This window comes from Gasterosteus aculeatus, chromosome 20 (assembly GCF_964276395.1).
Source record: "Gasterosteus aculeatus chromosome 20, fGasAcu3.hap1.1, whole genome shotgun sequence".
Classification (NCBI taxonomy): domain Eukaryota; kingdom Metazoa; phylum Chordata; class Actinopteri; order Perciformes; family Gasterosteidae; genus Gasterosteus; species Gasterosteus aculeatus.
In genome coordinates, this window is record NC_135707.1 from 9,397,936 (window position 1) to 9,425,633 (window position 27,698).

The window sequence follows — 27,698 nt, forward strand, 5'->3', positions numbered from 1 at the left end:
TTTGCGTTTTGTGTCAATTTTATTTAATTTATTATACAATAGAAAAAGAAGAAGAAAAATCTGGCACTTCTAAAATTACACAAGATGATCATTTTGTGCATATTTAAGTAAATACAAAGGGTATAGTTAAGAAATACGTCTTGAGACGGAAAGCACTTAAGAGACTGTTATATAGAGAGTAACTGTGTGTGTGTGTCCATGGCTGCAGGTGGGCTATCTCTATGACCGGCTGTTGATAGACTGCCTCATTCTCCAGAACAGGAGGAAAGGTTATCTCAGTGTGTGTGCGAGAGCGATGGAGAACGAGGGAGATGGCGTGTGTGTATGTGTTCCTCTCACAATGGATGAAAGGTTATGTTTCACACACACTGTTTCTGTAGACTTAACCCCACCCTGTGAGGTCATGGCTCTGATGTCATATGGCTTAATTTTAGAAAGCTTGGCACATTGAGCGAACGATGTGTAAAGTAATTCTATAGAAGTAAGGCCGCTAGCCAGCTGAGAAAACGTGTGTGTGGGAGGGGGGGGGTCAGTGTTTACCCCGGCCTCTGGTCCCTTGTCCCGCACTATGTGGTCTCAGGTGGTAAGAGTACTGCTTGGCTTGATTCACAACGTCAGTCAGGTGCACGCAGTCAATACTGCTCACTGTAAAATAAGCACAAAAAACCCCTCTTCAGAGACTTTCACTTCATTGAAAGTGTGTGTTTGTGGACTTTGGTGGACTTACGCTGGCTCTGTGGGCGTAAGGACATGTCCAGCAGCAGCTGAGACTGAGAGCTCTGAAGAGAAGGTCCTCGTCTGGCCATAGAGTTGCCTGGAGGACAGTCAAGGAAAATGTTTGCATACATTCATTTCGGTCACGTGAACAGTTTATGCATTCAAGCAGCTGCAAAACGAAGCTCAGGACACACCTTGAACATATTGGGCTAACAATGGCCTGAACCTAAAACTGCTCAGGGTGTTGTCTTCAACTATGTAATTGGGAACATCCCCCTTCAACAGGCTCTATAGCTCAGTGGCAGAGCACTGGTCTTGTAAACCAGGGGTCATGAGTTCAATCCTCATTGGAGCCTACTTTTTTGAAGAATTTAGTAGTCACACTATAAAAAAAGTTATAAAAAGCTTCACTGTTTTATTGACGTGGCATATCTCATGCTGGAAGAGTTCTGTGGTTTTTAATGGAAGACACAACGGCCAAAAACACAATTGGGTGGATAAATTGTGGAATTTGTCTATTTTGTCTTTTAATGGAAAGAAAATAAATATTGCCTTAATTCACCAGAAGTTAGCTTTAGATTTAACCTGATCTGCATTTTAAACACGTTTAAAAAAACATGCGAAAAAAACAATTGAATTGTTATTAATCAATTGGGATATGTCATGGTGGCATTCTTTGGTCAAGTTATTCACCTGAAATATTTATACAAAACATCTTCAAAGTTTGTCTTACCATTTATTTTGGGTTTGTTTATGCATCAAACCTATAATGATATCTGACCTCTTATTCCTAGAAACATGTACCTTTTTTATGGATGATGACAGTATTTTCTCATTTATGTAACAAGATACACAAAATACTGTGGTAAAAACTAATGTGAACAAAATGAAACTTCTTTTAACTTGGTTTCATCCAATGTTAACTATTTTTGGAAATGTGTGCAACATAACGCCTGATTTGCTTATTTAAACAAAAGATTTAAGAAAACTACACAAGTACTAGTCTTTAGTGCAGATAATCAACAGGGGATGTTTTATGGTGATATACATTTGTAAAATCCTTCAATCTTTCAGCTTGTAGCGTCTCCTCTTACCATTCCTCTAATCAACAAACCAATCAAACGTGCACACGGCATATCTGCGACTGAGTTATTTTATTTACATTTGAGATAATAATTAACAGGCAATTAAGGATTAATGGAACAGTGTGACCCAGTCGAGTTGTGTCAAAAGCCCGACTTCTCAGCATAACAAATGAACACCAAAAAAGAAGTGCAGGTCTGTGTGCGTATGTGTGTGTTGTGTGGGGTTGCACCATGTCGGGGTTTCTGTGTGCGTTCAGCTGACGGCTCTACGCAGTCGTCTGACATTCCCCCTGACAGCTCTGAACTTTTCACAGTGCCAGGACTGTCAGAGAGCGAAGAGGGGAGGGAGGGGAGGGAGGGAGGTGAGGTGAGGGAGGGGCAAACCGCGTTAGTGGGCTCTGTCCGTCCGTCGGTGAGCGGCGGCGGCATGCACGTGTGAATGTTTTGGCGCAGAAAGGTTCCTGCCCGTTCTCCCATCATCACCTAGTGATGTGCGATGAAGGTCAGGCCTGTCTGCTCTACCAGAGGTTCCACACAGGACACCAGGCAGAAACTGCCCCGGTCTGCCGATTGAAGCGTCACCCAGACATTTACATGGGTTCCTGTTCCAATGAGTTTGTCACCGACACCACGTTCCCGACCGTTTTATCAAACATCCTGATTTCAGGCTTCTTCTGTTCCCCCACGTGGGAATTACCATGCGGTCCGGAAGCTACGGTTTCCAAAGTGTCTGTTAGAAAACTGCTGTTGTTGCACTTATTCTGACAAAAATCCATTAGACGGTCCCATAAAAAGACGTGAGGCCACAGTCGTCGTCAAGTACTTCTCAGCATCCTTATCCTTTCAACCATCTAGCCACAGGGACAACGTTTGGAAATCTTCATTTAGATTTTCATTTATCAGCATTCAACTGGTGCTGCATAACAAAGCCCAGACACTCCTGTAACTGGTTAAACCAGTCACACAGCTTTGGTTGTGCAGGGTATTGTCTTTATATACACAAACTGAAGCACACACTAACACATGGGCTCTATAGCTCAGTGGCAGAGCACTGGTCTTGTAAACCAGGGGTCATGAGTTCAATCCTCATTGGAGCCTACTTTTTGTTTGTTTTGTACAATTTGTGGGTACAAATAAACAACTCAAAGTAGTTAATTATTTTTTCATGTTCAGTATGATGAAATTATTTTTTATTCTGCCGCATTAAAATTAAAAGAATGTTTATCCCATCAAAAAGCATATATATATATATATACACACACACACACACACACACACAATCTTTTCTTAGTAACTCCTTTTTTTGGTTGAAGATCTCAGTTGTCTGTGGAACTCAGATTTTCCCAAATTAATCTCAAACATCTATCAAACAAAGGATGAATTCATTGTCATGAGTTTTTTAATTTAATGCTCCAGCCGGATCTGACGGAGTCCAACTCTGAGTTCACATTTGTTCAATTTTGACCTGCAAATTTGTACGGCTCATGGAAACAGTGACGCATTGTGTTAGAATAAGGACTTCTCTATTTCCAAACAGTGTGCCATCATTCTGATAAATTACTATCACCAGATATACAAATTGCAACACCACTCTCAAGGACCGTCTGTAATTGCTGATAGGGTACACAAATGGCCCATTTAATCCGGGTCATCGCATCTTCTTCAGCACAAAGTTTGAAAGAAGCAAAAAGCAATGATCTCACCGTAGATGCTTTGCAGCACTGAGCTTTTACTCGCCGACAGTTTGTTGGGTTGAGTTTGGACTTCCATCTTCCTCCTGGTGTGGGCCTGGTTTGAATAATTTGACTCCACCTTCTCACAGGCCCGTACCTCTCCCCGCCTGCAAGCGTGGAACCTGCAGACACGCACCCGTGCGTGGGCAAAGTAAGCAGGCACGGGATTCAATAAAAACAATTCTAGACTGTGTTCAAAGGTTGAAAAGCTGGCAAGTCTTAACACTAAGACTCACTAAGCATAAACAAAGTAAACTACATTTATTTAAAGGCAGTTAATAGGCAGCGCACACAGAATATAATCGTGAAACTGAATGGAAACAGAGGACCTCCTGTGGCGGACTGGCAACCTCTTAAGAGAAACAAGAGTATGTAGGAGCGAGAGAAAAGCACAAAGCGGCTGCTGGTAGCGATTAGAGTAGCACGGCTGAACTTTTAGCCTCTTGTTAAACCAGTACGAACGCTCTAGATTATAGCTCGTCTGTCCCTGGCCTCCTTGTCTCACCCGTCTCCCACGCTCTCCCTCTAACTGCTCAAGTGTTGATGTTGATAGCATCCAGACCAACAATTGGGGGGAGGGGTGGGGCTTGCACGAGAGAAGCGAACGGGTTGCCATGTACGTGAGAGCGGGCGCACATGTGGGCACCACATGGTACGGCCTCCTCTCCCACAGCCAGAGAGGCTTCAGCTACTGAACGAGGTACGACCACAAGCGCGCGCGCGCACACAAGCACACGCACGGGAACTCACCTGCGCCAAGCGGCCTGGATGACGCGTGCAGCCTCGTTCCTCCTCCGGCGCTGCTCTTTGTTGTGTTCCCTGTGTGCGCGTGAGGAGACGGGCGCGTGCGTGGCGGACTGAGTCTTTCTCGACGGGCCTTTGTGGTCTAAAAATGAGCCGCTTCTCAACGGGGGAATGTGAGTTCCATCTTTGGCGGCGGCCTTTTCTGAAGTCTGCTCCTTATGGGTCCTGGGCTTTCGCGGAGCGCCGAGAGCATCGGCCTCTCCGCGGGCCGCATGCGCAGTCACGTGAGCGTCTCTCTTCTCTAGTAGCGTTTTGTCCGTCACCGCAACACACGTGGAAAGGAGGAACGTGTTTGAGGAAGGTCGTTCCCTGACTTTGGGCATGGTGAGGGGGCCAGGCGTGAGGCCGGGCGGCTGGCCGCAGCTGACCGGGGAGAGGAGTTCATTCAGTCTGGTGGTCTGGAGAGCAGCGGGCGCAGTGTCAACGGTCACATGACGGTGGCGGCTCGAAGCATCAGCAACCTTGTGTGCTTCAGCTGCTTTCCCTCTTCTGGAGGATCTGCTCTTGTGGGCTGGTTGGAGAAGAAGAAAATGAAAAAACATAATTATATGAAATGTATTTATATATATTTGTAATCAACATGACTCCTTGTTTAAATAGGCAATACACTCTGAAATAGGGATAAAAAACAGATGTATTAGCCTCTAATAGCATTACTGCCCTGTAGTTCTATGATAGCAATTTCCTCTGCACATTTGTACCTTTGAGTCTCTCCTCTTTGGTCTTAGCTCTTTCAGCTTTGGATGATTTCTTTGACTCCACCACTGAGTCATTCATGGATAAGTCCTCTATAATGTTCACTAAGGGGAGCTTTTCCTGCTCTGCTCTCACCACAGGGACCCTCCGTTTCTCTGCAGAGGCCACTGAGACTTGCTGCACAGCTTTCCTCCTCCGCTGTTCTTCCTCTCGTTTCCTAAACACAAAGAAAAGCGGTTGGATATATACATATATATATATAAATATATAAAAGCGTGGCTGACCGTTTAGTCTGAAAAACATCACATGATCCAGGCAGCAAGCATGTAGAATTTTTTGGATGCAACTTGTGTAGACATAAAAAGTTCGGTCACAGACTATTTAATCTGCAAAACCATCTGATAAGAAGGCAAAAATATTTAGTTAAAAACATCTGAAAAAATAAAACTCAATAAAACTGCCTGCTTGAAAAACGGAAAAAAAAATACTTGCCACTCAGAAGTATTGTGTGAGACAGACTGAAGGTGAGCCGGTGAGCAAATGACAAAATAAGAACAAGCCCAAAGAGAAAGAGACAGCGTGAAGACATATGTGTGTGCAGAGACGACAGTGAGAAAGATAGATGGACAGAGTGTTTGTCCCTATCTGAGGGAGAAGATGAAGAGGAACGAGACCGATAGTGAGTGATGAACCCTTTGAATGCAAATATCATGCACAAAAAGGTATTTTGTGACAAAGCGAGGGATGTCTACAAGAGTTTTAAAACAATCCCGAGCATCGTAAGGAAATGGAATCAACAACTAAGGCTTCGGTGCATGTGTGACTCTGTGTTTTCTCATCCCTCACTTTGCGGTCTCCTTGCGCAGCTGCTCATGCCTCATGAGGAGCTGCTTTCTCTCCCGGAAGGCCTTGCGGACGGTGTAGCCTTTGTACACCGCCTGGATGGAGGCAGCGGCGATGTCCTGGATGGCTGCGATGGACAGGGCTCCATGCTCCAGCATGTACTGAGTCACCTCACTGTGTCCCCCCAGCAGAGCGTAGTCCAGAGGGGTGTACCTGCACAAAAGAAACACCACACTTCATACGTTACCCCACTTCCACACCCGTCGCCTCCAGTTCCTCCTTCCTCACTGGGTCCTCACCTCTCTTCAGTGTGCTCCATGTGATTAGGAAAGGAATTGTAGCCCAGCAGCAGTTTCACAGCGTCCAGGTAGCCATTGTTACAAGACCAATGGAGAGCGGTCCGCCCCTGTGCACGCGTAAGAAGAGCACCCGTTCAAAATATAATAGTGTGTCAAAGCTCGGCGTAGCTCACATGTAGGAGTAGGTCTCAACCTCCTTGTCCTGTATGTTCGGATCAGCGTTGGTCTCCATGAGAACAGCCATGCAGGTGATGTAGCCGCCATAAGCGGCGCACTGCAGAGGAGTCCGTCCCGCCTGGTCCTGCTCAGGAGAGGACAGATAACGTCAGATACGATTAAATGAGTAAGGAGTACATCAGGATTAATGACTGCTCTTAAAGCAGTGTGGAGGAGGAGATAATTCCTACATTTATTATACTTAAATAAATAAATAAATATATATATATATATATATATATATATATATATATATGTACACACACACGTAAATCTCCTCAAATTGGGGTAGTACTTTGTTGTGGATAATGCTCAGAGGGTGTGCATTCATACCTGTACATTGGGACTAATCCCATTCTCCATCAGTATTTGACAGACCTCCGCATTCCCTCCCAGTGCAGCCCAATGCAGAGCGGTGTGACCGTCCACGTCCACCAGATCCACACTCGCAGAACCTGCATTTGTTGCATTCACAGTTCAATCAAGGTGAGACACTTAAAAGACTGGTGGGCGACACACTCATGTCTGTTAAATAATAAGATAGAAAAGGAACACTCAGGGGAGCAGATAATCGGAACACTCATACTTATGTCCCATCCACACCAACCTTGGATGAGCGTCAGTATGACATCTCTGTGTCCCATCTCGCAAGCCCGAAACAGCGGCGTGTGTTTCATCACATCCAGAGAGTCGACCATCGCTCCCCTCTCCAACAGAAGCTTCACTGTGCTCACGTGGCCTGACAAGGAGGCCGCATGGAGTGCTGTTCGAACACATAGACACACTCAGAAACATAAAAATAAAAAAAACATTCTGACTCTTAACTGGGCAGTAAACACCCTCGGGACAACTGCTTCTCCCGTTGCGTTTTCTCTGTTCACTTGACTGCAGCTCCGCTCTGGGCTGTGGCTAAAGCCTCGTCAATTGCGGGTTAAACTGAGAGACTTAATGAGGAGCAATTCACTTAAGCTGGTGGCTAACCATTCAACACCACCTCCCCCCTCCCTCTTCAATCCCCAGATCGCACAGACTGGAGCCAAGTGCATGGAAGGGATCTGGGCACCAGTCAGCTCCACTGCCCTGCACACCGTTCATTAGGATGACTCAACCGATGCATGTTATGCATGCATCAACAACGACTGCCTGGCAGAGCAGAGGGGCTATCGCTATGGCGACAATACGTCCAAACAGCCCTGGGGGTTAGAGCGTGGCAGTTTAGTCGCATAGTCTGCGTTGGTGAGCATTTGTGTGTGTGTGTGTGTGTGTGTGTGTCAGAGGACAGCGCTGGCAGTAGTGGGAGTCTATTGAGGGGGCTAATTTTGCAGACAGTCTCACTTCCCTCTCTCCTTTAGTCTCGTTGTCTCTTTAGCAATTTCGGGGGAATCCCCTGTGACATCATCACCCCTAGCCTAAAACAAGCAGCAGCCCACACTCTGGAGAAGACAAACGGTAGAAGGAAAGTGTGTGTGTTTGTATGTCGCCATGCCCTGAAATTGGACAGATGTATGAGGAAGAGTGGTGGATTTACAGGAGCCTCAGTCGCCCCTCCTGTTTCTCAGGGGCTCACCGGTGCCTCCATACTTGTCGGCCATGTTGATGTCAATGTGAGGGGTGAGGGACAGCATGGTGCGGATGACATCATCGCTGCCCTTCCCAGCAGCCCACATGAAGGCCGTCCTCCCCTCCAGATCGGGTTCATCCTTCACAGACGGGTGGGACAGAAACACGCCCACTGTCTCCTGCAGACACACGCGGATGGACAATATTGCTGTACAGTAGTTTTGTTCATTGGACACAACAAGGATACTGAACATACAGGGTGAGACAGCTCCCTTTAATTATCCACAATGGTGTATTTTGGATAAACGGGTATGATGCTGACTCAGCAGGTTCCCAGCTGTGTGCGTGAGTTTGTGTGCAACTCACTGCGTTGTTGCTCTGAGCCCCGTAGTGCAGAGGTGTGGCTCCTTGGCTGTCTGAGGGAATAGTGCCTGATGTGTTTCTCTCCAACAGTAGGTGGACAATTCTGGCATGGCCTGAAAAAATAGAATGCTGACATAAACGGGATGTGTGTGTGTGTCACAGATCAACATATACAGTGAAGAGCTGGACAAAAGGCCCAACTCTCAACACAAAGGCTTCTTTTTCTTATCAACGTTGTTTTTTCATTTCACTCGTTAGAAACTCTTAAAAAAAACTTACTAACAAAGTCAAGTGTCAATATTGAAACCTCTTCCCTGAGCTAATGTTAAGCAGGTATAGTGTTTGCAATTTGCCACCTTACCTTGGCATGTTAGTAAGGCCAGCCAATATATTCACAAATTTATCTTGTTTTATTTAAAAAAATATATAAAACAGGATGTGTGTTCACTCACCGAGCAGAGCTGCCCAGTGCAGCGGCGTTCTGAAGAGGTTATCATAAGCGGTCACATTACAACCCTCGTAAGACGTCAGCACCTCCACCACTGCCTCGTTACCGTCGGCAACGGCAAAGTGCAGGGGCGTTCGGCCTTCATAGTCCTGCCAGTTCAACAGGGATTCAGTGGGAGCAGCTTCCTTCTCATAGGCGCACACACACACACACACACACACACACACACACAGGAAAGAAAAAGACATGCAGAATGACGGCTGAGGATGAAGAATGACGATGGCAGATCACTGAAGTGTGTGTGCGCACAATAGTGTGTACCAGTATGCAGCGGACAGTCTGTGTAGCGCTGGGCTCCTGACTGTGCGCTGCCCAGTGCAGAGGGATCTTTCCCTCGCTGTCCGGGATGCCGATGTTGGAATCGTGCTTGATCAGAAGGCGAACGTGTTCCGGCCGGTTATAAAACGCAGACCAGTGCAGAGCAGTTTGCTGCACAGAGAAGAAGTGGGAGATGAAAAGGAACAACCACAGATGATGAATAGAGCTCAGCACAGAGGAGGCTGTTGTAACACCACGTTTGACGTTTCCATTTACGTTAAAAAAAGACAGAAAAGATGAGGGCTTTGAGCTACACAAAGCTCTTATTGAAGACCCAGCAGTGAGCTGAGATTGTAACTTAGATATTGCGGCATACTGAGCTATTCTGAGATTTTGTAAACCACTGTCATCTGACACAATGATGCATATTGGATTATTACAGAACAAACTACTGATGTCAAACACACGGCGGCCCCGACAGACAAAGGAGACTGTTTGTGTATTTGTGGTCTTATTAGCGTAACTCTGGACAAAGCCACAGATTGTTAAACTGTCAACTCGTTGTTTATGTTTGTACAACCTCAAATTCCTGCAGCTTCAAAGGAACCATCTTTGGGTCATTCGCGGATCTCTTTGCAGGTTATTGGTCAGCCTTCCAACGACTTGTGTGTCTCTATACTGTAGTACCTTGTTCTTGTCTTGTGTGTCAACCTCTCCAGGTCCAATGTGTTTGAGCAGCAGGCCGAGGGCTTTTGGGGATGGGTGCCGGGTGGCCAGGTGGAGCGGGGTGATCTCCTCCAAATCTTTCTGCAGCCAGTTAGCGCGCCTGGACAGCAGCAACTTCAGGAAGCGCACATTCCCCTGCGACACAAAACACAAAATCAAGGCTTTCAGCTGTGGCTGGTTCAATCCGCAGGTCATCCATCTTCCCTCCTCCTGCTTCTGTGATGAGCTGTTAAACAGTAAACAGCGTCTTACCCTCCAAATCACCCTCAGTTTTGGGCTCGCTGGGTGATGTATTGTGCAACACCGCGAACGCGGTTGAGTGTGTTTAGTATATTTGCCGTCCTGTGACCACAACGCCACAGTCTGACGGATCTATCTTGTGTGTGAGCATGCATCTAGACTGCATCTAGACTGTGTGTGTGTGTGTGTGTGTGTGTGTGTGTGTGTCTGTTCCTGTTCTCACTATTCTCAGTCCAATTAGATCGGTAATCCCTGGCCTCTCTCCCTGTCTCAGCCATTTATTGATCAGATGTCAAAGAGACAGGTCTTCCCATCACTACCACCCCCTAACACACACACACCCACACACACTCCAACCATGGGATAGACCCCAATAACCTATTAACACCTCCCTCTCTTCAATGAGATGATGATCCTGAATCAGTGCCTTCCAATAAAAGAAGCCACCAATAAATAAATGAGTTATAAGGACATATATTAGTACCATATCCCACTGTTTCCCAGCTACGTCCCTGAGGAGGCAACAGGCCACCCTGTCTCATTATTATAGTCTCTTTTGATTTTTCCTCAGTCTGGACTTATGTAGACGGGAATTACATTAAACGGCTCTTGTTGCATAAGATTTACTTGCCAAAATCGTAGTGAAACAGGGCCTTATCCGTGCAGAATGAATCTATATTTATCAGACTATGCGTATGTGAAAGTTACGGATGAAGGGTTTGTGTGGCTGGATTTCCTTTCAGTTGATTTTCACCCCATAACCCCTAAAGCCATAGCTAAAGCCACTAGAGGGCACTCTAGGAATACTGGAGCTCATGGTCTCAATTTCTCTCTGTTCCGCTCAAACTTTGTCTTCATATTCATTACATCTTTATATATCCACCCACATAGCAATTATTAGGAATTAACTACATCGACTTTGCGCCATTCAAAAGGGCTGACATATGTGTTACAGTGCAACATTTGTGTGTGTATGTCTGTGTCGGTGTTTGTGTTTGTGGATGTCCAAACCTTCTGCGCGGCGAGGTGCAGAGCGGCGCGCTGGCTCTGGTCGGTCTTGTTAACAGTGGCTCCGGCCTTCAGCAGAATCTCTGCACAATCTAGTCGGTCGGCCAGCACGCAGTACATCAAAGGGGTCCGGCCAAACTGGTCCTCGCGGTCCCGCAGCAACGGGTCTGCTACACACACGGCACAGTTTAAGACAGAGGGCGAGAGGATAGAGATTCATGTCATTTAAGCACAATTGTGTGACTTGTGATGTAATACACAAAAAACAAATGGTTTTAAAAGGTGACTCCTTGTACTTAAATTCTGTTTTTTAATAGGAATTCCACTTCCACCTTAAGCAATAAGGAAGTGATATAACACTGATATAACCAAGAGGGTCAGAGCAATTGCATTTGCATTGAAAGCTGTTATTTTTACATTTGGCAAATTTGTATTCCATGCCCGAGGAAGACTCAAATATTGAGGGTTATAAATATCATCATGGCCGCATGTTCAGATAATAGCGGCACTCTCGCAGAAGGGCAGACCATCCCTTCAGCTGATGGACCACGGTACCAGCATCCATGCTGACCCGACCACCTGCTCTGCAGTAATCTGTGCTCGCACCCGCTGCTGCGGCTTTCCCTGCACTCTAAGTAAAGAAACGCACCTAATAGTAATCAACAGAGAAAGAAATTCCCACTAATTAATGGGAGTTGAACCCTGTGCTTTTAAGGCGATGGCTCTGAGCTCCTACCTATGTGATGCAGTTACTATAGAGATTAAACCTGATTGCCTACCTGTGATGAGTTTGAGGAGAGCACTCCGATCTCCGTTGACAGCTGCGGCATGAACCTGAGAGCCCAGAGACGCGGGTCCCGGGCTGGATGTTGCTGAGGCCTGCAACACAAACATATAGAAGGTCAAAACTCATCAGCCGTTCAGGCTAGACCGGCTCTTTACCGTTCAGTAAACTGGACAGAAGTACACTTACGCCGTTCATGCATAATAAAACAATAAGCCATGTTTAAATGCCTAATGCTCGTTTCAAAATCCTTCCCAATCACCACATATAAAGAAAATATATTTAAAAAAGAATATATATATATTTTTTTTTTTCTTAAATATATCTTTCACATACACAAACACTATTTACAATTTTGCCTGATTGTTTGAACTTGATTCAATAGATGGAAGCGATAGAGGCAGTCAACCACACAATAAAATACTGTCCTGTGTTCTTACACACAGTATGTGTGCGCTTGTGAGTGTATGTGTGTTTGCTCCTGCTGAGGGGGCTAAATCTCTTCCTGGCCCCACTTAACCGGAGCCCAGTGAAAGCTGGGTAATCTGCAGACAGGAAGCAGCTGGGGAGGGGGGGGGGACCCTATGTGAGCGTGTAAGAGGGGGGTCTCTCTTCATGTCTTATTCATGTCTCATTAATACTGCAGCATGCCTTGCTGTGTGTGTGTGGGGGGGAGGGGAGGGCTTGCGGGGGTTTAGAGATGTGGGACAAGGCCTGCGGGGCACAACACAGAAATCAATTATTGGCCCTAAACACATAAACGCTGGAGGCACAAACTCACGCCACAGTCTGAGATTTCTTCGAGACATTTTCATTATCGGTCACACAAATAGTTCAGATTCTCTACGGTCGGTTTTATTCAGCACAACTAATAGGAAACGTTGATACAGGCAGGCTGACTACCTCGGCCGCAGTCTTAAAAACTTTTTGAATCTTGCTGACAAAAAAACGGAAAGATCTAACGGGAGGACGGAAGACGGCAGTGTCATCCGTCCTTCCCTCCTTAATCGCCGTCTCGCTTCCCTCACCTCACAAAGCGTGTAGACACTGCGTGCCAGCATGGCAGTTACCCATCATGCCCGCCGCTTTCTCACGCTCCGTCGAGTAGTGGCGGGGACTAATGCTGGTTAGTCAGTTTAATACATTTACTGCAAAGTAGGTCTATGTGCACGTAAAGGAGGGTGGTTTAGGTGCGGCACATGAAGGTGTTTGTGAGCGTCGGGTGTGTGTGGAAGTTTGGCACATGTGCCACGTCACGGGAAGTTATTTTCCGTGAGAGAGAGTATTTACAGGGGCTACACTAAAAACAACCACAAACATCACTAATTCACCATGATTAGTCAGTCAGTAATCCGTGTGTGCACACACACACACACACACTGCTAATAGTAATATCTAACATATGCAGAGATACACGGGCACAGTTCAAAAAGAGTAATATCATGATTTTAACAGATGACAGATTTCCACTTTACATCTTTCCAATCTTGCCAGATCGTTCTGCGCTTTTCTCAAGCTCTTGTTGACTTATTTTGATCTTTTTCGGCATTTCTGGAGTCAATATGAAAGCTCCAGGTGCCACAATAAAAATGTGAATTGATTTATGAATAATCTTAGATGAAGAAACCCTGACATGAGGGACACATGTCAATATTTTAATCTATGTGAGGGACATTCATAGCGCAATTAGAGGTCCATGAGGACTTGAGTGTGTTTTGGAAACACCTACAGTGCATCCAAATGTGGCTAAAAAGGCTTCTGAAATCAAACAAAGGAGGGTGTAAAAACAACACCAGGTCCTGTTGAGAGGTTTGGAGTGGTCTCATTTAGCCATTCATACTTGTTCCTCAGGGAGCACTCCACTTGTTAATATGAAGACAATAGCTCAGAGCAAACTATTGATCACGGGCCGAGGTCCCGACCAAGTGAGTGTGCATCTGTATAAGTATTGATTCATGCTGATGCTGACATTATTTAGTCTTATTCATATTCGGCCTCATATAACTGCGGTGATTTTAACAAAGAATCCAGAAACTCCCACGAAACCTTTCAGCAACACTACAGGAGTGCAGTTATACGTACCGCTGCCTCCTTGCGCGCACACACACACACGATGCCATTGAGGCAGTGTGTCTATATTCGCGTTCAGTGTGTTTGTATATGTATTTCTCTGGCTGTCTTTCAATATGGAGGCGTCTGATTTTGATAGAGGACATAGGCACTGCATGCTGGGAAAGCAGTGGGGAGCCGAGCCTGGAGTCTTTGGCCTTTATTTCAATTCTAGACACACACACACTTTCATAGCCACGTATCTTTAGCTTACACAGCTATGACCGAGTGTGTTTGGGCTCTTACACGGGGCTGTCATGGGTCCCTATACCACCAGAATCCCTCTGTATGTGTATTCATCTATCAACTTAGATAGGAGATAAAGGCTGCAGGGAAGGGTCCATGGGTTTTGAAGGACAGGTAAAGAGGTGGGAGGAAGGAGAATATCAGTCCACAGGGATGCCCTATCGGTAAAGCTCTATTTCTAGGGGACTTCCTGCTTCCCTGAGGACCAATGAGCTGGATCCCTCAGCTGGGGGTTGGGCCCTGGGGCACAGCAGAGCCAATCAGCAGGGGGCAAGAAGGCTGAGTGACACTTAGATCTGCTAATTTACATCATTACCACAATGCATCCTGACAAATGAGCCCCCAGGGTGCGGGCCAATCACCTGGGAGAGTAATGCAATTAGGCGGGACCACAGCTGTCAATCTCACAGCCACGGGTGTCAGGTAGTGGAGCCTGTGGCTTCAACACCCCTGCCTGCTGCCTGCGCTCTTCCACACACACACACACACACACACGTCTATACATGGACAGATATAGAGAGAAAACATGCAAATTATTAGTGCAACTATGTGGTGTAGGATGTGTGAGTGTGTAGCGTGTGGGGCATAGTTAGTCCACTATCTTTCTCCTGCAGGTGGAGGTAACTGGGGAGTCAGAGCGGAAGGTGATGTCTGGGACTGCTCGAGGGACACAGAGATTGGCTTGTGTTCTCCGAGGACCTTCTCTGAGCGCAAGTGTGTGCATATCTATATACAACTGGGTGTGTGTGTTTACACTTTGCCCATGTGTTTTGAGCCACTGGGGTACCGCGTTGTTTACGCTCGGAGTCAGTGCTCTGTGCGAGAACTATGACAACAAAAGGGAGACGAGGGCCGAGCGGTCGGGGAGCTAAAACAGATGCAGAGCAGCCCGGCATTTGACTGGCATGTAAATGAGTGCTGGCGGTAATGAGGCTTATCTCGGTCTCATTAGGTATAGTGATCTCACACCGGAGCACTCACCCTGCGTCAATAGGGTTCTGCCCAGCACGTCGTTCATGTTTGTGTGGGCTGGTCGATTATACTGTGACTGGGACGCCGTCAGGCGGTGCTGGAGATTAATCAAAGATCCTAATAACACCTCAGCTTCTGCCACAAAATGCCAATGCCTACTCATCCACAGCTTCAGTACCAAAAGAGAGAGGGGCAAGGAGAGCAAGATTTCTAAAGGAAACTGCTACGGCGAGCGGATAAAGTCTCTGTCACCTTGCGTGTGTGTGGTCCAGACACTGCTTGAGACGCTCCAAGAGTTATGGGAGCTGTGTGTTTTGCGTCATCCCATTATATCACTAATGAGCCGCCCTCAGGAGGGAGGGGAGCGAGAGACTGCAAGCCGGACAGAAAAAGACAGAGGAAGAAAATGAGTGAAAAGAGTGTGGAGAAGGGTGGGGGTGGGGGAGACAGAGACCAGCTCGGGGACTTTTTCCTCTTCTCTCCTCCAAACCCCTTTTACACCAACACCTCTGAGTCTAATTGAACTAAAACTGTGATCTAATTAAATGTCCAATTAAAGCGCAGAGAGCAATTTGCCCACCGGCGAATAAGAGTACAGGGACATAATCAGCTGGAAAAACAAACAGAAAAATCAATGGAAGCAATGCAAAATGGAAAAAGATGGCGAAAACAGAAAAGGATAGTGATGCAATCAAAGTGCAGGGAGAGCGGTGAGGGTGCATGTGCCTTTAGAGTGATCGCGACAAGGTCACCTCACAAAGTATACATGTAAGGTTATAAACCATAAGACTAACCTAAAAACATAAATTAATTATTAGATAATAAGTCAGTTGCTTCTTAAGGCTTCTCAAATAAGTAAGGATTAGCTTCTTTTTCTTTATTTTCTCTTTAAAGAAAACTAACTTTGCCTTTCCAGAAACATCAACAACTCAACAAGTGTTTTTTTCCTACCTCGACATATAGTGTGATATATGTAACAGTACTGAAAGAATCTTTTGGGGGATATTAAGAAGCTTATTTCCTTTCCAGCATACCAACTTAGGTAGAAAGACATGCTGATTCTCTTTCCAAACCTGATATTCAGACAGGAAGAGAGAGAAATCCTCCTCTGACTCCATCTGCGAGTTGCTAACACACTGTGAACCCCCTATGGACAGCTTTAACCCATAAAATATTAATGCTGGGATTCAATTCAACATTCCGTCTTAATCTCCTTAACAATTACGCTGTTCCAACACACACAATTAGGTTTGCCCCACATAGTCTCAATGGTTTTACTCTAGAGAGAGAATTACAAACTGGTAGTACAGGAGAGAGAACAAAACAGATGAGCCCAATAACCACAGAAGATAAAACTATTTATTTATACACCTTAAATATTAAGTATGCTTAGCAGCTCTGTGTGTGTTGGATTCTCACCATAGCCGCGTTGAGGGGCAGATGTTCCTCAGCTCAGAGCATCTTTGGAGGGTGTGGACGCACGTCCAGGTCCCCTACCTGCCCTGATCCGGGCTCCTGCGGGGCAAGAGAAGAGGATCACTCACATACTGAGACGAGCCCACCTGTTTCCACAAACGACAGCCAGCATATCGCTGGTGCTGGGATCTGCTGTTAACCAGTCGTTTCATCGGAGGTGCGATGACATTTTGTTTCAGTAACGGGCTGTTGGGCTGCGGCGTCTGGGTTTGATAAAGCAGCAGCAGCGGCCACACACGTACATTTCTGGGTTTAGGACATTTGCAGGGGGTTTTCCATAGAAGAGCATGGATGTATCTAAAACAGTTTAAAACAAAGTGTCGTTCTAGGAAACAACTCTTGCTAGATTTGGTAGAAAATTTGGTAGAAAATAGGTCGAACGGTGTACTACTACCCAAAGTGAAGCATGATCATGCAACTCCCCCCTTACTCAAGAGAAATCAGCTATTCACAAGCGAGCTAAAGATACACAGGAGAACAAACATGTGACATTGAATAAACTGAGTAACTGAGCATTCTTGTAACTTGTCCTTGCCACTTCTTCTTTGTCCGTGATATATTTACCGTTTGATTTCCTTCCCCTTAGATGGAAATCTTCTTCTAAGTACTCCCGTTAAAATGCCAACGTATGGGCAGCAAAACACTACAACTCCCATTAGTTTCGTAAAGTAATACACCACCATGATTGAAGTTTGGCTCTTCGCTCACTTCTGCTGTTCTGCGAGTTCAAATACTACATTACCCACAAAGCTAAGCTCTACCAGGAAGTGTACTAGCGTTTCCGTGGTCACTGTGAGATCTGTTCGCCGTCGACTTCCGTCTGTGGTCTAGAGCAGCGTCGAGACTAACTGGCAAGATTCAACACCACCACCTCCAACAACTAAACTATACAATGAACCTGCCAGCATTATCTCCCTCTCTCGACATCCGCTTCTTCGCGGTCGCACTACTGGTAAGCATTCGTATCTCAGCCTTGGAATATGAATGAAATACTGTGTTCTTGCTAGAATAGCCAGCTACGGGTAAGCTAGCTTAAGTGACGCCAGTTAGCCTGGCGCTGGACAGTTAGCTGCTAGCTAACCGATGAGCCTCTTCTGGCATGTTACGTGACTTTCATAGTGGCTCAGGAGACCAGTGAGCCAGCCCACTCGCTTCTGGAAGCGTGGGTGTTTATCACGTTCATCGAGAGGACCCTTTGACTGGGTTTTACCAAACGACTCTCGTAGCTAACGTTAATCAAGTTATCCAGCTGCAATGTCAACTTAACCAGTAGTGCTGAGTGATGTAATCTGTAACGTTAATAACAAGCCAATATTGCTATTGTATATTCGTGATGTTAATCGCATTACAGACCGTCAAATCCAAGTTTAAGAAATAGGCGTATGTTGGACTTCTTGCTAACTTTGTTGAGTAGAAATAAAGTATCGGCCTCGCATCGGATGTTTCCACATATTGACAGCGGAGAGATAATGGCCATTTGCTAGCATGTTTTGTAAAATGTGTGCATTGGTTTGTGGCCGTTTTTGAAGGGGTCTATTTGTTATTGTACGCGTAAAACGTTACACGTTTATTGTGTGAATCTGTCATGGACTGTAGGGCTCTCTGAATGGTGCTCGCCGGTTGGAGAATTCCTCTGTTGTGGCTCATTCTTATTGGCTGAAAACCCGGAACTAGATGTAATGTGGCTTTTCCGCTCTGGTGAGCTTTTGGGCCTGAAATGAAGACTTAAAACTTCTCCCCGAGTTGCAGAGAACTGTCTTTATCTGTCCAACCCCAGTAACTGTGACGTTTCATTTTAGTGCGCATCTTTGTCATCTTAAGTGTTGTCAATATGAGTACTGTTTATTAAATGGTTAGTTCATGAACATGATTATTTGCAGAAACCATTGTTGAAATTGAGTAATTGCTGACACTCATCCGTATGCTAACTTTTAATGCATGCACAGATACATGCATTAACTAAAAATATATTAGTCATTTTGTCTCCGACACAATTGACAACAGATCAAAATGAGCCCTTATTTTACGTGAGGAAACTTAAACAACTCTAAACAAGGGGAAGGACAGTGACCGCTAAACTCCGAATATTGGTTTATGTGTGAGCAAACAATCAATTACATCTTAAGTTTATACAAAACAGCAGGTGGCCAGTTCTGGTTATTTCAGTTTGAAAATGTGCAGCCTTCCTTAAAACCAATAGTGTTTGTTTGTCATAGCCTCAACGATGACAACTGTCATATATTCTGTTTGAAGAGGAACTGGAGTCAGTAAAGATCACACAGCAGATAAAAAAGATAGTATAGACATACTTTTAAGACATTGCAATTGTACATGTTACAGTACACTTGTGTGGCTTATGTTAAATAGGTGCAGTTGGTGTCATGGTGATTCAGAAATAATTTAATAATTTACTAAAATACTTTTTTTTTATAATAGTTAGTCTTTGGGCTTCCTTTGTAACGTTTGAATTGTTAAACATGGGGCATTTAGAAAATATATATTTAATTCAGTCTTCAAATTCCTTTTTTCATTTGGCAATCAGCATTTCAACAACGCTGGCGAACGTGTTTTTTTTCCCTGAAAGGAAACAATTATGGCTGTAGGATTACTACTTAAAATAGTATAATTATATTGACCATAATTCTAGTTAATGTTATATAATGTCTGAGTTGTCAGACAAAATGTCTAGCCAAAACAAGATGGTGTCAGTATCATTGTTTTATAGCATTCTCATTAGTGGCGTGACTGAAAGAATATGAATGCAACTAGGTGGATGTCATAAATTACATAAAATAACAATAAGATAGCTAATGCAAAATGAATGCTGCTTCCTTGTTTTGTGTTTTGGGGAAGTTAGTGTCTTAAGCTTCTGTGCTTTAACTTTTCTTCATTGAAACAGAATATTTGCACAGTATACAGTTATTGGGTTTTTAGATAAAATTCTGCGCATTTGATTGAACTGGTAAAAAGTGGAATAGAATGTAGCGTAATTACACTACATGCTTAGTTTTTTTTAAAAGATGATGGAATTTTTATATTGAAATACACTTGTATACAACTTTTACGCATACCGTTTGAAATGTGTGCACAATATGACCACTGATGTGATCTCAGAGGGATGAAAAATGGCATTTTAAATTGCATCTCAACTTAAATGTTTTTTTTGTTGTGAATTTTCCTCTGGCAATACCTAAAATCTCCTGTTAGCTCAGTGTAGTGTCTTCAGAATATTTTCTTCACTCAACCACATAGGTGTCTTGACCATCATGCATGGGTTTTCATGTTTTATTGGTCTATCTCTCCCTGTGCCTGTAGGTGATGGGCCTTTCTACTCCTGCACCAGCAGAAATCACCAGTCTGGACTCGGGCAACATTGATGACATCCTAAGTAAGGCATCACAATTTAAGCTTTTTTATAGTCTGCGTTTAGTGGCACAGCAAACGCTACGGCACCAAAACGCGAGCTGCAAACATGAGCGCAGCAGTTAATACATAAAAGTCAGTTGACAGGGCGTGCCAATTTAAAAAATGTCAGAGTTGCCCAACCAAAGCCCCGACAACGTGCGGAGCCAACAGGCCCCACGCGCCGGCTGTCATTATGGAGTTTCCTGGCGTGTGCACAGAGTATAAACTAGGCTTTGGCTTGCAAAAAGGCAAGGAAACAAGTTGAATCTTTTAATTTTCTTCTATTTCTTTCGCTTGAATCTAGTACTTGGAAAGGAAACAGAGTATGTTTCAAAATATCAAACTAATAATTAAATACTTATTCATTTAGAACTGTTGTTTCCTCTCTCGTCTTTAAGAGATTTTATTTTCGAGATCGTATTGTATCTTCCCTTTGATAAAAACTAACATAACATTTTCAGACCACTATGTTAGTCTGTTTGTTGGCCGCAGAAGAGAACAGGACAATATTCTGCTCTTGGATGCTTTGGTTAAATGCAGGTAAACAGTTTGTGTGAAGAGAAAAAGAGACGTTGACTAAAACTAAGAGATGTAATTCTTTTCGTACGAGAAAATTTGTCAATGTTTGACTGGTAATGTACATTTATCAGTCTATTTGTTGATGTAGAGGCTTCTATTTTATTCTGTTTTGTTTTACTTTCAGACAATGCTGGGGTGGCGTTAGTCAATTTCTATGCAGACTGGTAAGTGTGTTTATTCTTTCTCTCTCTCTCTCTCTCTCTCTCTCTCTCTCTCTCTCTCTTTGAATGTTATCAATGTCCAAATGAGCTTTGCTTATGATGCTCACTTTTTCAAAAAAAGCAGAGATTTTGGTGATTTTTACATTGTGTGCCTTTTTATTCTCATTTGATCTAATTCATTGATGGATTGTCAGAGGCAAACACAATTTGCCAACATTCAGTCTAATTGATAAATATATATTTTACTTTCAAATTATAGAAATTGTTTGGACCTCTCACCCACTTCTGCTTTACAGGTGCAGGTTCAGTCAGATGCTCCATCCAATCTTTGAGGAGTCATCTAACATAGTGAGGGAGGAGTTCCCTGAAACCAAGCAGGTGGTGTTTGCCCGTGTCGACTGTGACCAACATTGTGAGTTTGCTTGCATCTAAACATGTAACGCGTATGGATTACTTTATAATGACTCGCCTTATAACATACAAATAATGAGACGTGCCTAACGCATCAGAGCCATACCATTTATTTGGGAAACCAAAGCCTTTATTTTGTAAATAACAAGCAACTTTGAAGCTTAAACTTGTGTTTTCTTTACATAAAATAATGAATCTGATATGCAGGAGGTGGGGATTGGATGTTAATGGTGAAAAGAAACACACATACACACACTCTTACTATATTTGATGCATATATGTACACCTAGATGTCCTAGACACCAAAGCACTGAAACATAAACTTGCCTCAGCCTTTTGAGATAAAGCAAATTAAAGAGAATTATTGATGACCTGCAAACTGTTTGAAGACTAATGACAAAACTGCTGCTTCCTGTGAAGAAGAGAGGCTTAGAGACCCCCCGCGGGGAGATTGACACCTGCCACACGCACACACACACCCTCATTCAGTGTGTGTACAGAGAGTATTTACTCTTAGCAGGGGGCAGCTTTCATGTTGGAGATCAGACCTCAGAGCTGACTGAAGGCACTGTTTTCAGACTGCGGTTTGACTGCCGTCTCTGTCGCTGCGCCGCCCCTCATCCAGGCATCGCCATGTGTTTGTACTCGGCTTCTTCCTCTTCATCAATGATTTGTCCATCTTCTCCTGCCGTCTCCCCTGTCTTGCTGCGCAGCGGACATAGCCCAGCGCTACCGCATCACCAAGTACCCAACGCTGAAGTTGTTTCGCAATGGGATGATGATGAAGAGGGAGTACAGGGGTCAGAGGTCGGTGGCGGCCATCGCTGACTTCATCCGCCAGCAGCAGGTCGACCCAGTGAAAGAGATTAACTCGATGGAGGAGGTTAAAACTCTTGATGTGAGTGACACACACGGTTTACAAAAACATTGCAGATGCTACATCTTTATGGAAAAGAAACGGTATAATTTCCTATTCCACAGAGGAGCAAGAGAAATGTCATCGCTTTCTTCGAAAAAAGGGACTCTGATAACTACCACGCTTTTGAAAAAGTCGCCAACATACTTCGTGATGACTGCACGTTCTTGGCTGCCTTTGGGTGAGATCCTATTTATTTTAGATTTAAGTTCTTCAGTTGCCGTTTGTCTGAACATTTCCTTCCATTACTATAGAGCCGTATCTGAGGCTGAACGCTTCAGTGGAGACAATGTCATCTACAAGCCTGTGGGGGAGAGCGTCCCTGACATGGTCTACCTTGGCTCCCTTAGCAATTTTGATCTGACCTATGCCTGGACCCAGGACAAGTGTGTCCCTCTGGTCAGGGAGATCACCTTTGAAAATGGAGAGGTTTGTGACTCTTTTAAAAAAACATTTTTTTTATAGAGGTCTGTCTGCTTGACCTTTCTTCTTATTATACAATACTAAACGTGCAAATCTGAATAACCAGATGTACATTAAGAGTATTTACCCCAAAAAACAGCCTGGGGGTATTTACCAATGTGAGAGTAGTCCGTCAGCTGAGACCCGGAAAGTCCCTGACTCTATTTGTCATTGTGCGTATTTGTATTCTTTCAGGAGCTGACGGAAGAAGGAATCCCTTTCCTCATTTTATTCCATGTTAAAGAAGACACCGAGAGTTTGGAGAAGTTCCAGCATGAAGTAGCTCGCCAGCTCATCAGCGAGAAAGGTGAGGCCTTGTGTTTTGTGGCATTTCGTTCCCGTCATTACTCATAAGCCAAATGGCTTTGTGTGCAGAAGTGTTCATAACGTTGGTGTCCCATTCTCCAGGGTCTATAAACTTCCTGCACGCAGACTGTGAGAAGTTCCGTCATCCTCTGCTCCATATCCAGAAAACTCCTGCCGATTGTCCCGTCATTGCTATCGACTCATTCAGACACATGTATGTCTATCCCGACTTTAAAGACCTCAAGTAAGTGCCACTTTTCCCTTTTAAAATGAACTGTATGTGTGCAGCATTATGGCCCTTAAACATGCATATTATCACTCTCTGCTAAATTATTTTATTGTGTTGTCCTTTTGAACAATGCTTGTACCTATTTTTTTTGCAACTCTGTGTGCACTTTCCTTTTTAAACATTTACAAAAATATTTTAAAAAATAGGGCCTGGGTTTTTTTTCATGCAAAAAAGACACTAAGTGAAAACCATAAATGCAGCCATAATTAACAAATAATCACCCACATGTCAGATTAGTCTGATATATTTAGCAATCTTTTGAACATTTTTTTAACCGTATATGAAAATGTTCATAACAAGATCTCCCTAAATTAACCTGATTTCATTCACCAACCACACACACACACACACACACACCATAATCCACTATGCACTCAACAACAGTTGAAATGTCACACCTCCTAAAATCTGTCTTTTATGAATGGGCCATGACACCGGAGCTAATGTGACATGATTTGGCACGTGCAATAAGTGCTAAACTAATCCAGTCCAATCTAATTTAATCTTATTTATTCGGCCCCCCACCTCTCGGCCTCCCCCAGTCCCCAATCAGAGTTTGATCAGCTAGACAGAAGCCCTGAGGACTGACCAGCCCTCCACAACCTAATTACATCACATCAACCCTGCATGGGGCACACAGCTTGTTATTACATTAGCACAGTGTATATATATATATATATATATATATATATTAAAGACATGCACACATACATGTATGTGTGTGTTTGCGTGCATGTCTGCATGCTGCTCTGACACACATGGTTAGCAACAGCCCATGACCTGTCATTAACAAGCACACTTGACAGGACCGTGTTGATATGGATTAATGCCGCTCAGAGACACGTCCGCAGGGGCTGATGTCCTCTGCCGCGAGCTGCTTCGTCTCGTGTCAACTTTATTTCTTAATTTGGGCTATTGGAATGCTTTCGCCGAACAGAGTTGCTATTGAGAGGCACGCATGAGTTACAAATTTTGTTGTTGTCATGAAATTCATGACTGGTTTAGTCCTGTCCTGTACAAGTGCAGATGAACTCAATCTCTTCATAAAGGGAAGAAAACTGCTGCGAATCCTAATGTGATCTGAATGGTATTGTAACATAAAGATTAACCTTAATCAACTTAATATTCAGGTCCCATTGCATCATCATCATCATCACGGCCAACATTTTTTAAGATAGTTTTTCTTTGTTTTGGGCATCATTTAGCATTAGTACTTCTACATTTAGTAGCTGTTAAGGAAAGTCCTGCGGCTCGCAGCTGCCTGGAGATCCACTTGCAGGTGGCCGTCCAGGGTGAAGCTCTTTAAAAGAACACCTGACCTCGTCGCACCCTCCTGTCACCATGACATTTTGTCCTCCACCAGCCTCCACCCCCCCCCGACTGTCATATACTTTTACTTCTCTTCAGGATGCAGATTAGGTCCTTCGTTGATTGCAGGTTTGGTGTTTCGTACCCAGACAGTTCACCACAAAATAAAAAATACATACTTTTGTTCTGCTTACCTACCGCGCAATTTATCAATGTAAATTGTTTGGTGTGAGTTGCAGAGAGAGATATCGATGGGGGAGATTTTTGCGTTCTCCCCAACTTAATTGAAAAAAAAAAGATTAGATTAGAAGATTAGAAAGAAAGGATTAACCTTTAATCAACTTAATATTCAGGTCCCATTGCATCATCATCACCACGGCCAACATTTTTTAAGATAGTTTTTCTTTGTTTTGGGCATCATTTAGCATTAGTACTTCTACATTTAGTAGCTGTTAAGGAAAGTCCTGCGGCTCGCAGCTGCCTAGAGATCCACTTGCAGTGGCCAGTTGCACTGGCACTTGTGGTGCCAAAAGTAGTTTTGAAAAACTGCTGCGGAAATCCCGACACTGATAAGTGGGCACACCTCGCAGTGCCCACTCTCATGTTAGAACAAGAAAGTGCATTAACACTGCTGCGTTCGCCAAGCACTGCTGAGCCAGCTAACATCACAGGTCAGCCGAGGAGAACAGCATTAATGTTTTCATCTTGAGCTGTCGCAAGCTGCTCGTCACACTGAGTAGATGCTCCTTCTTGGTGATTTGGTTGCCGGGTGTTGTTTGGTAGAAACCAAATAGTTCCCACGTGAAAGTGATCATGAGACAAATATGCTTAAAAATAATTAAGAACACGGAAATTTTCTTTCATGATTGTCCAATGTGTGCGTGTTTTTTTTTCCTTCCTTTTTTCTTCCTAGTATCCCCGGCAAGCTGAGACAGTTTGTTCTGGACCTCCACTCTGGAAAGCTTCACCGAGAGTTTCACCACGGCCCCGACCCCACGGACAGCACGCCGGGACAGGTCTGAGTGCAGCGTCAGCACGCGCCCGTACGGAGACACCGAAGGTTGGTTTTACGTCGTCACGTGAACACTGTTTGTTTCTGACTCTTCCCCCTCAGGAGGAGACGGGAGGGGAATTGGCCAGCAGCCCTCCAGACAGCTCGTTCCAGAAGCTGGCGCCCAGTGAGACTCGCTACACCATCCTCAGTCGGGACCGTGACGAGCTGTGACCTCAGCAGCCTTCCAGTGATCCTGTGACTCAATGCCGTGCCCCAGGGTCAGGGAGGGAGGGAGGGAGGGGGGAAGGGGGGTAGGGTTGGGACAGGCAGCGGGACAGAACAGCAACACCCAACACCCTTACTGAGGGGATAGATCTATGGAAGAGGAGGAGAATGAAGGGGAAGGAGAAGAAGAAGGAGAAGAACGGGAGTTCAGTCCACGACACAACCATGTTGGAATAACCTATATTTTCATAACTCTTTCACGTACAGTTTTTATTTTGGATCAAACGGAGGGGGGTAAAGAAGGAATCGTGTGTGTGTGGGTTAGGGGCATTAGGACATCAAAAGAAGTGTTTTTACTTTTTTTTTTTTTTTTTTGGAGCTTGTAAATATGTTTATGCTACATGGGAGTCTCATTGTTGGTCTAAATTAAATGCAGAGTTTTCTTTATTTTATTCCTTTCTTTTACATCACCTGGTTTTGTGTAAAGACAAATTACAGGGCTGTTCCCTCACTCCAGTTGTACGGTTCTTATCTGTGGCTAGTCGAGTTCAGCTTGTCCACTGGGAGACGCTTGTTTTGTCTCCCTGACTGCATGGCCGCATCTCAACATGACCAACTCTAGTTTAATTCATTTGTAAATTTGTAACTTATAACAGTTTGAAGGAGCTTTATCTCCACATCTTTTGCACACACACATTCTGAAAGAAGAGAAAACAACACAATTTGAAATACTTTGTAGCAGACATCATTTTAAAACATGACTTGACACAGAAGATTAAGAGTCTGAGCTACTCCACCCTGTTGAGATGCACCCCTTCTCTCCCTGGTACTAGATGGTTCTTGGTTATAGTGCTTATAAAAAGTATTGCCCCCTGCAACCTTTTTATTCCTAACGGTTTAAGAACAGTTTATGTAATTAGGATTTTATTTTTCACCCGGATCAAGAGAAAACACTGTAATGTCAAAGCGAATGAGCCGTATGGCCACGATACTAAATTGTGTTTAGTAAAGCAAAACAAAAAAAAGAACATGATCCAAACAGGAAGCCCGGTGGAGCGAGCGGCGAGCAACGTCAAGCTGCCGCCATCGTGTGTGGAGGCTCCTTGGCGGCTTCCTGGTGCAAACGTACAGCTGTATAGAAACGTCTACCATCCTTAACATTAAACTAAAACTACACCGGATTTCAAAGAAGAATGTGGAATAATTCATGTCCAGATGTGTAGACCTGTTACAGGCCTATTGATGTAGACCCAAGGCTGTAACTGTTGCCAAAGGTGCCTCTTTTAATTATTGTCTTGAAGGACATGAAAAGTTGTGCAATTGGGAATTTATTTGAAATTGTGTAACGATGTGTAACCCAAGAATCTGAATCTTATTTTGATGTTAGTTACTTAAAGCTGATTATCTCCACCACCACTGTAAAATCTCAAAAGGCAAAGGGGGCTGGATACATTTTTAAACGTTGTGCTCCCAGGAATCAAATGGGGAAAGAAATTTGTTGTGCAATATACTTTCAAATATTCCCTAATTCATGACATGTGTTGTTTTTCCTGTTTCCTGTTGTCAAATGTGTCATCATGCTGTGGGAGAAAAGACTTTATCCTTCCGAGCCGGGAGGGGAGGGGGGGGGTGGGAGGTGGGAGGTATGTGTGATGTATGGTGGAAATTTACAGTCGGCCACTTTATACAACTTCTCTCAAAACTGGTTTTGTCTCTTTATATGTGTTTGAGGTTTTGGTACAAGTCCTGTTCTCTGAGATCCTCCGAGTGTGAATGAATCCAGAAGCAGAAGCCCGATTATTAAGAGTTTGGGGAACCATTGCTAAGTTTGTACTGTGCATCCCTGCCCCTCCGTAGAGGCCGACCGATGCCTGCATAGTGACATATCAGCCCACATACAGGAGAGCAACAGGGGGCGTGAAGAAGAGTTAAAAAATAAATAAATGAAAGGGTAAATTAAAAAAACATTTTACAGAATGTGTTTGTCTGATGCTTTTAT

The 27,698-nt window shown here is 44.2% G+C and overlaps 2 protein-coding genes and 2 non-coding genes across 5 annotated transcripts; 3 read left to right on the forward strand and 1 right to left on the reverse strand.

Annotated features, from left to right (window-relative positions):
• invs (inversin) lies at nt 1–17,457 on the reverse strand. 2 transcript variants are annotated; one of them, XM_040165866.2, is made up of 19 exons: nt 17,208–17,457; nt 16,587–16,682; nt 11,836–11,935; nt 11,060–11,226; nt 9,770–9,943; nt 9,086–9,253; nt 8,769–8,949; nt 8,320–8,429; nt 7,961–8,132; nt 7,001–7,156; nt 6,727–6,848; nt 6,371–6,478; nt 6,178–6,284; nt 5,882–6,091; nt 5,041–5,252; nt 4,286–4,850; nt 3,506–3,657; nt 728–814; nt 1–645 (listed from the first exon to the last, which is right to left on the reverse strand). In XM_040165866.2, the coding sequence occupies exons 2-19, from the start codon at nt 16,587–16,589 to the stop codon at nt 530–532; spliced, it is 2,910 nt and encodes a 969-aa protein (XP_040021800.1). In that variant the 5' UTR covers nt 16,590–16,682; nt 17,208–17,457; the 3' UTR covers nt 1–529. The 2 variants fall into 2 exon arrangements, with proteins under 2 accessions (XP_040021800.1, XP_040021803.1); XM_040165869.2 differs by having other exon boundaries at nt 11,060–11,223; nt 17,208–17,334.
• On the forward strand, nt 1,002–1,073 carry trnat-ugu (transfer RNA threonine (anticodon UGU)). The gene has a single exon. It is a non-coding gene; the product is annotated as a tRNA-Thr (tRNA).
• On the forward strand, nt 2,829–2,900 carry trnat-ugu (transfer RNA threonine (anticodon UGU)). The gene has a single exon. It is a non-coding gene; the product is annotated as a tRNA-Thr (tRNA).
• Nucleotides 17,433–27,677, forward strand: erp44 (endoplasmic reticulum protein 44). Its single transcript, XM_040165875.2, has 11 exons — nt 17,433–17,595; nt 19,959–20,031; nt 20,752–20,791; nt 21,085–21,200; nt 21,913–22,097; nt 22,181–22,296; nt 22,370–22,544; nt 22,773–22,884; nt 22,986–23,127; nt 25,394–25,496; nt 25,595–27,677. The coding sequence occupies exons 1-11, from the start codon at nt 17,536–17,538 to the stop codon at nt 25,703–25,705; spliced, it is 1,233 nt and encodes a 410-aa protein (XP_040021809.1). The 5' UTR covers nt 17,433–17,535; the 3' UTR covers nt 25,706–27,677.
• Nucleotides 27,678–27,698: the final 21 nt, after the last annotated feature.

Coding starts and splice junctions, on each gene's coding strand:
- erp44 (XM_040165875.2), top strand. CDS start 17,536: ATGAACCTGCCAGCATTATCTCCCTCTCTCGACATCCGCTTCTTCGCG. Junction 20,792..21,084: donor GTCAATTTCTATGCAGACTG/GTAAGTGTGTTT, acceptor TCTGCTTTACAG/GTGCAGGTTCAGTCAGATGC. Junction 23,128..25,393: donor CCCGACTTTAAAGACCTCAA/GTAAGTGCCACT, acceptor TTTTCTTCCTAG/TATCCCCGGCAAGCTGAGAC.
- invs (XM_040165866.2), bottom strand. Junction 11,227..11,835: donor TCTCCTCAAACTCATCACAG/GTAGGCAATCAG, acceptor CCGTGTGTGTAG/CAGACCCGTTGCTGCGGGAC. Junction 8,430..8,768: donor GCACTGGGCAGCTCTGCTCG/GTGAGTGAACAC, acceptor CTATTTTTTCAG/GCCATGCCAGAATTGTCCAC.